This window comes from Mus caroli, chromosome 4 (assembly GCF_900094665.2).
Source record: "Mus caroli chromosome 4, CAROLI_EIJ_v1.1, whole genome shotgun sequence".
In the NCBI taxonomy this organism is placed as follows: Eukaryota; Metazoa; Chordata; class Mammalia; order Rodentia; family Muridae; genus Mus; species Mus caroli.
The window spans coordinates 123,017,875-123,029,935 of record NC_034573.1 but is presented as its reverse complement, the minus strand read 5'-3'; the positions used below and the strand labels follow the sequence as shown (position 1 = coordinate 123,029,935).

At 50.8% G+C, this 12,061-nt stretch overlaps 1 protein-coding gene across 2 annotated transcripts in view; it reads right to left on the bottom strand.

Moving 5' to 3' along the window:
- Slc9a1 (solute carrier family 9 member A1) overlaps positions 1-11,825 on the bottom strand; it is a 53,918-nt gene extending 42,093 nt beyond the window's left edge. For both annotated transcript variants that reach the window (XM_029476156.1, XM_021159527.2), the window contains exon 1: positions 10,653-11,825. Coding sequence is in view for 1 of the 2 variants with exons in the window: in XM_021159527.2 (XP_021015186.1) it covers positions 10,653-11,016 (364 nt within the window). In the remaining variant the exon portion in view is untranslated. The remainder of the gene's footprint in view (positions 1-10,652) is intronic.
- Positions 11,826-12,061: the final 236 nt, after the last annotated feature.

The window sequence follows — 12,061 nt, the reverse complement described above, 5'->3', positions numbered from 1 at the left end:
AAAAAAAAAAAAAAAAAAAAATCACATCATTAATACCAAAACTCTGGAGGCAGGGGCGGATGGACCTTGGTGAAGTTTGAGGCTAGCCTGGTCTACAGAGCAAGTTCATAGCCTCACTCCACCCCCAGTTTGCTCTCCCTGCTTCCTGTGTGTGGTCAAACATGTGATCTTTCAGCTGCCTGCCTGCTGCCATTCTTCCCTCTGGAACGAGAAGCCAAAATAAACTTTCTTCTACAGGTCAATTTTTAATGATTTGTTTAGCTGGGTGTTTTTATGTATATGCAGAGGGCATTGGAGCACATGAGACACAGTTGTAAATGGTAGTAAGCCACCGTGTGGGTGCTGAGGATTGGACTCCAGCCTCCTCTAGACATCACTTTCGATCATGGTGTTTGATCACAGCAACAGAAAGTAACTGACATGCCTGCCTTGCAGAACAGGCCTGGCTGGCATCTCCTCTGACGCCAGCAGTGCTGTGGCAGCACATACTTGTAACCCTTCCCTGATGGGTAGTAGAGCCAGGAGGATTGGGAGTTCAAGGTCATCGGTCCTGTCTCGAAACAACAAGAAACCCGCCAGTACTACAGTGGATGACAGTGCAGTCTAGAATAGGAGCCCAGATGTTTAAGCAGTGCTGAGGACTCTGCAGCAGGACTGCACACATGCAGAACAGAGCATGCTGCACACACGAAACCAAACCAGGGCTCTTTTTGAGTATGCTCAGTGCAATACAGAGGGCTCTGGAGAAACATTCTGGGCTTATTACACACCCACCTTTGAGTTAATTTTTAGTATTATGCTTATAAACCTACTGTTATCAAATGTATCAAGTTTCATGACTTCAGTTGCTCAACCCATAGTTTGAGAGTGTGTGCCCTGTACCACCTCTCCAGACCACTTTCCCTCATCTCCCCTTAGGTTCCAGCATCAACCAACACCACACAGCGCCCTGCTGTGCCTCCTCCCTTATACACCGTCTTCGTTCTAGGAACCAATGGTTTAATCGCAGAGCCCAAACATGAGAATTCTGTGCTCTTCAGCCTGAGAACTACGGGAACCCCGACCCACCCACAGAGGATGGACCTTGTAGACTTTACCCTCCAAGTGGTTCAGTCCCCCAAGGCCTCAGCGGAGCAGGGGCCCAACAGTGCTTTTCACATTAAAATGAAAGAGAACTGAAGGCCCAAGAGAGCGAAATGACTTAGGTAGGAAAGAGGCAGAGCTGGTTCTAGGGCTCAAGTCCCAGTTCACAGCCTAGAGCCACAAAATGGCTTCATGAAAACTAAATCTGCGCCCCCCCCCCCCCCATCGCACGTAAGTCCACATAGCATGGAGAGTTTCCAGAAAAGATGCATAGTACAGCCGACATCAGGAACATCTGGGGAACTGAATGCGAGTGGCCAGAGAGCTAAGCTGGGAGACTTTCATTGTTTACTTTAACTCCCTCCTAGACTGTTGCTGAATTTTACTATGCTGTTCTTATTTTATTTATTTATATAAAAATAAATCTGGCACCAAAGGAAAAGTCCGGTCCCAGTCCACACCCAGTCCACATGCACACAAAGAGAAGCCATAACTAAGCCCGTTCAGGTATGACTATAAATTAACAAGATGCTGTCTTATGTGGTTATGGCCACTGGTCTCATTAATTCAGTCACAGTGCAGTTTATGGCTTGAGGAATCTTCTCAGAAAAAGCCTAATTCAATTAGAGCTCTCAGCAGCTCCCTATGGAAGTTATGGTATCTCACTTTTACTCACACACAGAGGGCAGACCAGACAGACGCAGATCCTCCCAGAGACACCCCACCCAGCCCAGCGCAGATGCCCTTGCAGAGCAGAGAAGACTGTGCCCACAGTGGCACTCAGATGCCGACGCGTCACTTTCCATTAACAGCTAGCCTGCCACCTAGGAGCCGGGAACTCCCTTCCCCTCCTCTCTGGGCAACCTGGTTTCTAGTCTACCCCAATCTCTGTATGGACCCCTTTTCCACATGGAAGTCAGCTACGTCTGTCTTCCTTCCTTCCTTCCTTCCTTCCTCCCTTCCTTCCTTCCCCCATTCATTACCCCAATATTTACAGAGACCTTTCCTTGTGCCAGAAGCAAACAGATAAGAAAGTAAATACACAGAGTATTACAGCTCATTTAAAATCTGTCCAGCAAAGTTCCTAGCTTTTACTGGCACCATATCCAGAAAGAAAGAAAGAAAGAAAGAAAGAAAGAAAGAAAGAAAGAAAGAAAGAAAGAAAGNAAGANAGAGAGAGAGAGAGAGAGAGAGAAAGAAAGAAAGAAAGAAAGACAAGCAAGCGGGAGGGTGGGAGGGAGGGAGGGAGGGAAGGAGGGAGGGAGGGAGGGAGGACAGAGACAAAGAAAGGAGGTAGAATGAGAGGGAGGGGGTGGAAGGGGTAGCAGAAGGAAACAAGCACACAGGCCCTGCCTTCCAGGGGCTCCCATGCTCATGCTCGCCCACACAGACGGGTCAGCTTCTAGTACAGCACATTGCTCCGCTTTCATTCCCTCCAAGGTTCCACTCAGGTCCCACCTCACCTCTTTGCAAAGCCTCCTCTACCACTGCAGCTCTCAGGGACTGCCCACTCCCTCTCAACTTGCCCTCTGCCAGGAGTCTTCCCAGCCCTCAGACACATCACACCTATTATGTCTTGTCTCATCTCGTCCAGCCCTGAGCAGACTGCGAGTGCCTGCTGAACAGGGCCCAGTTTTACTTTTTCTAGTGCATGGAGGAGTGCAAGCTAAGAGCCTGCAGGCAGACTACCACGGCTGTCTCTCCCGCCTCTCTTTCTTCAGGCTAGCCAGCACAAAAGACACAGCCTTCCCAAGCCTTACCCTGCATGCAGCAAGGGCTACCTATGCAAGTGGTGCTGGCTCCTGACTGGGTTTGGTAAACTTCTGGGCTCTGTCACACATGAAGCTGTGATGTCAGACAGACTCCTCTCATTACAGAAGAGCCACTCTCGTTTGCGAGGCCTGGGAAGGAACAGAACTCCTTATCCTAGCCCTCAGTCAGAACACCCGAGGACATGTATTTACAGGAATTTGCTGGGATAATCTGGGGAGCTCCTGCTTTCTGGGAAGCAGTATTAGAATTCAGAGATCAGTCTAGCCTAAGAACCAAAACCAGTTCTGCATGCTGGATGGGCTTGGGGGGTAGGAAATGAAATCAGCGTGATTCCAGAGAAGAGGGGCAGCCCACTGATCCAGGCCAACCTAAAACTTAGTTCAGTTAAAATTAGATTAGCCCATAAGATTAAAAATACCCACATATAATCACAGGCTGCCTAAAGTATCAGTTGATGTTTATTGGCATCTAAAGAGACGGTTTGGCCCAGTGCGGTGTGTGCAGACAACCTTGGGGAGACTTGTCTGACTCAGACATTTGCAGAGGGAGCTAGAGCCGCAGGAGGAGCCCACACGGCGGGCGGGCAGGCAGGCGGGCAGGCAGGCAGGCGGGCCCGGATGACTCAGGAGTAACCCGGGCCCTGCCTGTGCTGAGCGAGACTTCTCTGCCTAGATCAGAAGAAAAGCAGGTGGGGGGCTGACAGGAGGGAGGAGCCCGGCTGCAGGCTGAGTGCAGGCTCTCCCCAGAGGGCATCTGGGGCCCCTTTGCCCCAGGTCCCAGTCATTCCTGGGTGTATGAATGCTATCACCTCTTAGATGGCTATTTCTTCACTGTGGACCCTGGACTGCGTCAGTTTTCCCTAAACCCTTTTTAAAAACTAAGCAAGACAGAAGAATATTCAAGGCTTTCAAGGCCCCAGTTCAGAATGATGGTGGGAAAATGGAAGTTCTCCATTGAAAGGGCCTTGAACATGACACTAGCAGATCACAGGCTCCAAAGTTGGCCTGAGTTAGGTTTGTTTATCACCGTGCAAGCAAAGCACCCAGTAACCTCTCAACTAGGAATTTAACAAGAAACTGAGAGGTCTGCCTTACCTACAGCCACAAGGTCAGCGAAGGCCAGAGCTGGGGGTGGGATGTGGGCAAGGCCCCAGGTTCAATCCCCACACCAAAAGAAGCAGAAAACCTGAGATCTGAGGTCAGACCTCCTGAACTCCGCTTGCTTCTTATGAGTTCCTACTGACAGTCACTTCTCTCCTTCCCCTCTCCTCGGGTGGGGGTGGAGGAGAGCCTCCCACACGCTGACAAAAAGAACACTCCTACTTCATTTCTAAGGTTTGCTGCTCCACACACTAGGAGGTGAGGCAAGCCTCCCTCTGACTTCACAGCCACATGGGTGCATTGGAGGATCCTGAGAACCTTGCTGCTGAGTGACCAGAGCTCTGGCCGCCCAGCTCCTACAGCCCTCCTTTCCCGTGGGAGAGACACTGTCCCTCTTAACAACCACCCAGGTTATCCATGTGGGTGTGTCCCATCATTTTCTCTCTTAAAGCGCCACTTTGAATCTTTCTTGAGACAAAATCTGGCTGTACTGGAAGTCACTATGGAGTCATCTGCCTGTCTCTGCCTCCCTCCTGATTGCTGGAGTTAAAGGCCTGCAAGACCACCACTGCTACCGCCGCCACTGTCACCACCACCCAGCTGAATCTTTACTAACATTCAGTATGGCTGGGGGTGGAGGGATACAACTTTAACCCAAGTACTCAGGAGGCAGAGGCCACAGACCACAGACCTCTCTGAGGCCAGCCAGGGCTACAGAGTGAAACCCCCTGTTAATTAAGAACAAAAACAAAGCCACACAGCAGTGGTGGCTTTAATCCCAGCACTCAGGAGGTGAGGCAGGCGGATTTCTGAGTTCAAGGCCAGCCTGATCTACAGAGTGAGTTCCAGGACAGCCAGGGCTATACAGAGAAACCCTGTCTCAGGAAAAAAAAAAAAAAATTCAAAAAACAAAAAACAAAAACAAAACAAACCAAGAATCACAGTTTGCTGGCCAGGCAGGAAAGAAGACAGACGACACATGGCTAACAGTCCAAGAATTGTGTCCTTCCCCCACCTCAGGCAGATCACAACCCAGTCAGTGTTCTTAAGCTACAAAAGAAAGTAAAGTATTGTATATGCAAGTGCGTTGGAAACAAACCACCGCACTACGAAGAACTACTGCTTCTGCTTCCAGAGCTAAAGAAAACTATGCCACCTGCTCCCATCACCGAAAATGCCTCTCAGAGGATGCCACGGGGCCCTGAGGGCAACCAAGAGCAGGCTGGTACATTCTTCCTCAAGGGCAGGAGGTCACAGTCACAAAGCTAGCCACCCCCCTCTGGCTAAAGAAAATCCCCTTTCAATTGTCTTGCTCTTACAGGAGAGAAACAAGGTCTGTCAGACTGCTCAGAGAGGGGCCAGGTAGGAAACTACCCGAGAACAAGGAACAGGCTCAGGATCTGTGGGCTTTCACACAGGCTCAGAGACTCTTAAGGACAGGCCCAAAGCCAGGCCCAAAACACCTATAGTTCTCTCTCTCTCAGGTAGACACGCCCCTCGGATGGAGTCCTAGTGGACTGCAGAGGCAGGGGGGCTGGGCACCACTCCAAGCAGGGCAATGGGAGAGGTAGGCGATGCAGCTGCACCCCCTCCCCCAGGAGACTATGCCAAGCCGCCAACAGAAGATAAAGGGCAATTCACCATCGCGCCGAAGAGAACCCCTGAGCCGTTTCCGTCTCCGGAACAGAGGGAGCCTTTATCTCACACGACTTTGGTGGGATTAAGTCAGATTACTTTTATAAAGTCCCTGACACTGTGCTGTAGATACTGGATAAATGGTAATTATTATTAGAACACACACCCCAATAACAGAAGCGATGGCATAGGGCAGGCTAGACGGAATGCCCAGGCTGTGGACAAACAGTATGGGGAGAAGGGTCAGGAGAGGAGAGAGCAGATGCTGCAGGCTGAAGTGGGCTAAGAAAATCTACTACATCTACAATAGTCCCCAATGGTCCAGTGGCACTATCGGGAAGTTGTGGGAATTTAAGAAGCCTAATAGGTCTTTATGTCTAATGGCATGTCCTTGAAGGGAGGACAGTACCTCAGTACATACTTCTGCCATCAGGTGTCACCTCATCTCTAGGCAAACAACAGGCCATGTAATCATGGCCCAGAGCCCCCAAAACTGTGAACCAAAATAAACGTTTCTCCTCATACAGTGATTATATATAATATTTCTGGTATAGTAACCTAGATGAGTAACAGATTGGGGGAAAGCTAATGAACTCTAAAAGCCACCAGTGAGCCAGGTGCGCGCGCGTGCGCACACACACACACACACACACACCCATCAATCTCTACCTCAGACTCAGAAGGTGGAGATCGTATCCTCACTTCACTAACAAGGCCAGGCCAGTCCAGAGAAATGTACCAAACGGGGCATCAAGGGCAGAGACCAAGGTGTCCACCAGGGCTTTCCTTAGAGCTGGGCTGCATGTGCCGGACTGGGCTGGCTGGGGCTGAGAGGAAAGGTGAACCTCAGGTGAGGAGCTGAATCAAGTCCAGGCCATATGAGCAGCCCAGGCCCTCCAAGGCCCCTGCACATGGAAGCACCCTACCTCAGGCCTTCCCACGTGCTGGCTGACGTCCCTGAGAGCATCCCACAGTCAGGCAGCTGGTTTTCCCGGGAGGAAAAGGCCATCCTTTTCTTTTTGGAGTGGCATCTGGGATAGACAGCTTCAAGGTGACCTTTAAGCTGTGTCTTTCTTTCCTTTTGAGAAGTAGAAAAGGTAGGTTTGGGTCCTGCTTTAACAGACCACCAGGCAGGCTCATGACTGCTTACATGAAGTGGGCAGAAACAATATCCTATATCTCTCTGGGCTGTGGTGGTCCACGCCTTTGGGAGGCAGAAGCAAGTGGATCTCTGAGTTCAAGGCCAGCCCAGTCTACAAGAGCGAGTTCCAGGACAGCCAGAGCTACACAGAGAAACCCTGTCTCAAAATAAATAAATAAATAAATAAATAAAAAACAAACAAACAAACAAAAAGCCAACAACAACAATAAAAAACTATCTATCTATCCCTCTATAAACTAAACTTGTTCTAGGGAGGAAATAGCAGCATATACCAAAGACCAAAACCGAAATGTCATAAGATCTAAAGGGACAAAAGAAGCCTTTTTTTGTCCCTAATCAGGAGACGAGATGAATACCTGCTTTATAGGAGGCTTCCGGGCCTTGCCAGGCATTCCGGGTCAGGAATATGGGCAAACACCGGGGTGCTGCCAGTGGTGAGCTGGTTACAGATGCTCTCCCTGAGTAAGAACAGGCAGTGCCTAAGAGTCAGGTGAACTGGGACAAAGCAGAATTCATGCGAGAGCCAAACCACAGTACAGGAAGGAGGCAGAAGATGGCCCAACCCCAGAGGGTTCAGGACAACTCTCAATTATTCATTTATTCATACATTTATTTATTATTTACTTATTTGAGACGGGGCCTCGTGTATCTCAGGCTGGCCTCAAACTCACTCTGTAACTGAGGGTGGCTGGCCTTGAGCTTCTGATCTTCCTGCCTCTACCTCCCAAGTCCTGAGCTTACTGACATCAACCGTCCTTTTTTTATGTGGTATATGGAATCAAACCCAGGGCCTCATGCATGGTGGGCAAGCACTCTACCAACTAAGCTACATGCCCAGCTCTGGTTCGCTCAATAATTTAAGTCCCTCTTAAACTACTAATTCTCCTCCCACCAAGAAGAGGAGAGAATCCTCGACGAAAAGAGAGAAACAGTGTCTGGAGAAGGGAGGTGATTTGCCTGAGGTCACCTCCCCAGTCCAGAGGCATCAATACATTAACTCTGGCTTTGTCTCTCCCATGTCAATCTCCACAAGATCCTCCTTTGGATTCTGGCACACAACTAGGATGGGAAAGAAGACTGCACACTGCACTCTCTGTTCTTAGCTGAGGAGTACCGTGCGTGGCAAGGAGCTGCCACAGTGGAAGGGATGGGGGCACCACCAAACCCCTACCCTCTCTGGGACAAGGAGAAAACAGCCAAGACCCTGAAATAAAGTCTCTAGCTCTTGGACAGTAGACAGTGCAGAGGTCACTGCCCCAGCCCTCCAGCCTGTTATCAAGGCACCACCCCGAATCTTCTGACAACCAACAAAAGGAGGCAGCTCAAGAGAAAGGATAGGATAGCCAGGGCCACACAGAGAAACCCTGACACACACACACAGATACACAGAGAGAGAGAGACAGACAGACAGACAGACAGTCAGACAGACAGAATAAGTCAGATAAACAGATCTGAAACCTTAAGGAAATTCCAGCTGGTGGTCCAGGGCTAAGGAATAGTGAATAGTGTAGCGCTCCAATCTCAGAGAATTAGGAGGTAGGATTCTGCCGTAGGTGGCGGCTCCTCGCCCTGCTCTCCCTCCTATGTGCAGCAAGCCAACTTTATGCACTGTTTGCATCACACTGCTAGCACTCACACACTTTTGAACCTCGGACTTTGCGCATGTCCTCTACCTCTAAACTACACACCAGCCTGCACTTCTCATTTTCTGATAAAGAACTTGAGGCTCAGAGAATGTGAACCGGTGGGTGGTAGGTGCATTCTACACAGCGACCTCACATCTAACCTTAACTCAAAGGCGCAGGTGGAGAATGAAGTTTCATGGCTGCCGTCTGCACAGCGCCTTGAGGTCCTTCGTCCCCATTCCCTCTACTCTTTAGCCCCAGAACGGCCAGGTACCAAGGCCCCCATTTTCAGAAGCAGAAAAACGCCTTTCCAAGCCAGACACACAGACCTCTGGGATTGCATGGGGGATCAGATTCAGCCTCCCCATTTTACAGGAGGAAAACTGAGGTCCGAAGTTTCAAAAGCTTAACCAGGGTTTCCAGAATCGGAGCAACAACAGAAATGTTAGACCTGGAAAGGATCCTGAAGATCAGCAGGCTAAGGAGACGTGATTGGTCAAGGTCATGGGGTGGGGGGGAGGGGGAGGTGAGAGAACTCAGTTTCCTGACTGATATCCTTGCCAGCACCGTCTATGGTATCCAGCCCAGGGTCTGTTGACAAAGCAGGTCAGGCCCAGCCAGCACCCATTAGGACAGGAGCTATCAGGTCTGCAGGAAGAAAGTTGGGACTTCCCAGAGTGGGGTCTTTCTGGCCATGCTAGTGTACTAACAGCAGACACAGGTCTGCAGTGAGTGTGCCAGCTCCCGGGACTGGGATGCCACGGGGCTGAGGGAGGTGTTAATTTACAGGCAGCACTTATGAAGTCTCTCCCTCGTCTCCTACAGACAAATGACATATTATGGTCACTTCAGGGTCTTACAACAAATACAGACACACGGTGTCATGAGTCAATCGATATAGTCAAATAGCAATTCCGATGCTTATTTCACAAGAAAGACCTTCAGGAAGACACTCAGCTGTTCAAGGTCACACATTTAGGTTTGAATCCGTATCCACGGTTCCCCTTGCTCAGACCTTGATTTTTTTTTTCCCCCAGGAAGCTGGCTGCCATCAGGGTGTAGGTGCTGATGGCCCAGCTCCATGCCCTAACTCGGCCACTGTAACCACCTCAGCACCAAAGCCCTGTACCAGGAAGCCAGCTCCTGGATCTATCAAAACAGAGGTACTGGTTAGTTCCTGCAGCGTGCCACAGGGCCAGCCTCACACCAGTTTGGTGTCCTTGGGAAAAGCAGCAGCAAGACTTCCTGCCCAGAATCTCTAACTCCTCAAAACCCAAATCTCAAGCAAAGAGGGGAACAGAGACCCGGTGGCTCCCACTTTCAGTTAGCTGAAAGTGGGCTGGAAAACTTAAGGTAGCTTGAAAAGCCCCCTAGATACCATCTCCAGGAATTTCTGGGCTATGCAGCCTCCGGAGAACCCCGCCAATCACCCAGCAGAACAGGGTGCTCGGGCTGGGCAGGAACCCTAACCCTTGGAGAAGGAACAGCATTTTCATGTCCTTCTTCCAAGAAGAATATTTTGAAATCTCTTTAGACCCAGCTCTTCTCTACCTCTTTGCCTTCAATGGGTGGCTCCCCCGTCTCTAGTCAGTTGGGTACAAACCTGAACCAAACCTCAACCTTCTCCACTCTCTTGCCACCCCCAAATGGCTGGCTGTAGCCATTCCTATGAACTGGATAACGGTTGGCATTTCTGGACTGGGACCTGACTCAGGGGCTTCTAACTGGCCTTGGCAGGCAAAGCTGTGAGGTATCACTCTGGGGATGAAGGTAAATAAGTCTTGGGGGATCCCTGTGTTCTACCACACACCTAAGTGCCTTGGACCTAGTTCCTTACTCTCCGCAAAATCCTTAGACAGGCCAAGTCCTAAAACACCCTTTCACAAAGAAGGTAATAAATCGCACTGATTCCTGTTGACAGGACAGAAAGGGCCACTTGCTAAAGGATATTCCTGTCTTACACATAGCTAAGCACCTGCCTCCTCTCTAGGTCCCATCCCAGCTGTAGGAGACCGGCCAAGCCTTGGCAGCTTTTCTGAAACTACCTAGTATCAGAAGCATCCTATCTCGTGCACGCTCCTGACCCTTCCTCCTGCTACATAATGCCACATCGCAGGCCAGAGCTGGAGTTTAAGGACCAACAAAAAGGAGGGAGAGGCTGCCTGCCTGCGTTGCAGAAGTGGTTCATTCAGATCCTGAGAAGCAGAACCTGGTCACAAGTGGGGCAAGAAGCTCATCTATCTGGTGGTGGCAGCAACAGCATCATGCACTTACCTATCTTCATGAGGCAGGCCAGGAGGATCCAGAGGGAGATCTCAAAGGGTGTGCGCACGTGAGGGTAGTCAATGTCCAGGACTGGGAAGGCCTTCCGAGATGGCTTACCGCCATGTTCAATGATTAAGTTGGTCAAATTGTGGTCATCTGGGCGATGGAGAGGCTCTGATGGAGCCGTGGTGACGTCCCCAATTGAGCGTTCCCGGGGTGGTTCCGAACCTCTGATGGTGCTGGCAGTAGGGCTGTGCTGGAGGCCGTGGCTCCTGAGAACAGGTAGCAGCCCCACCAAGGCAACCACCACCAGCAAGGAGGGGAAGATCCGAGGTGGATGAAATCCCCAGACGCCGGACCACCGAAGCATCATACTGATCCCCCAGCCTAGGAGGCCTCAGCCCTTAGCAAAGTGCGTGTAAGACCTAGGACATAGGTAGCAAGGAGTCCTGCAGATGGGGTGAGACTGGGGCAATCTCTAGGAAAAGTTCATGTTTTAGAGAAGTATTTTCGTTTTCTAGAGATTCACAATCTCAAAGTCCAAACTGCAAAAGGGGGTTAAGTACCTTGGAGGGACTAAGGAGGAAACCGAAAGGATCTAGAACTTCAGGCTGAGAGAAGGAAATCGGGGAAACTGCGTCCTGAAGAGAGGGGAAGGGCCGGATAGGCTGGACCACGGGCAAGGGAAAGGAGGAAGAAGGATAGGACCTTTGGCTAAGGAAAATCACCAGGGTGCTGGAACTCGGCTAAAGGGGAGGGGTAAGGAGCCTGTGCTAAAGACGGAAAAGGGTGAGACCCACTCCGCAGGAAAAGGCGAGAGAAGGCTGGAAGGCCAGCCTGGGATAAAGGAGTATAGCAGGAAAAAGGCTGGGGCTTTCCCACCCACAGGAGAGCCAGGGTCCAGCCGCGCCGGGCTGAGATTCCGGGGAAATGGAGGGAGGCGGAAGACAGAGGCAGACGGCCTGGCGGGAAGGTGCCTCGGCGCAGGCTGGAGGCGGCTCGCAGTGAGCCAGCAGCAACACACCCCTTCTTAAGACCCCGGTGCAGAGCTGTGTTCCACCCCGGCCCAGCGGCAGCTCCTTCGGTCAGCTCCAGCTCCACTTCCAGACCTGACACAGCCCCGGGTCCCGCGGTAGCGGACTGATGCCTCGCTGAGCACAGCGCAGCCATTTATAGGCACCAACGAGTAGCAGGCGCAGCAGGCTAGAGAGACCTGTCAGCGCCCGCGCGTTGCAGCGGCCCCTGTCGCCCAGGGAAGGAAGTGTCACGTAAGAAGAGGAAGCGGAGACCTAAATTGGGAAAAAAACAAAACAAAACAAAACAATCTAACACGAATGACATACTGTACTATCTACAAAGTGTTTTCTTGTTAGCATGTGACTTTGAGCAAGTTATTTAGCCTCTCTGTTTCATAGCTT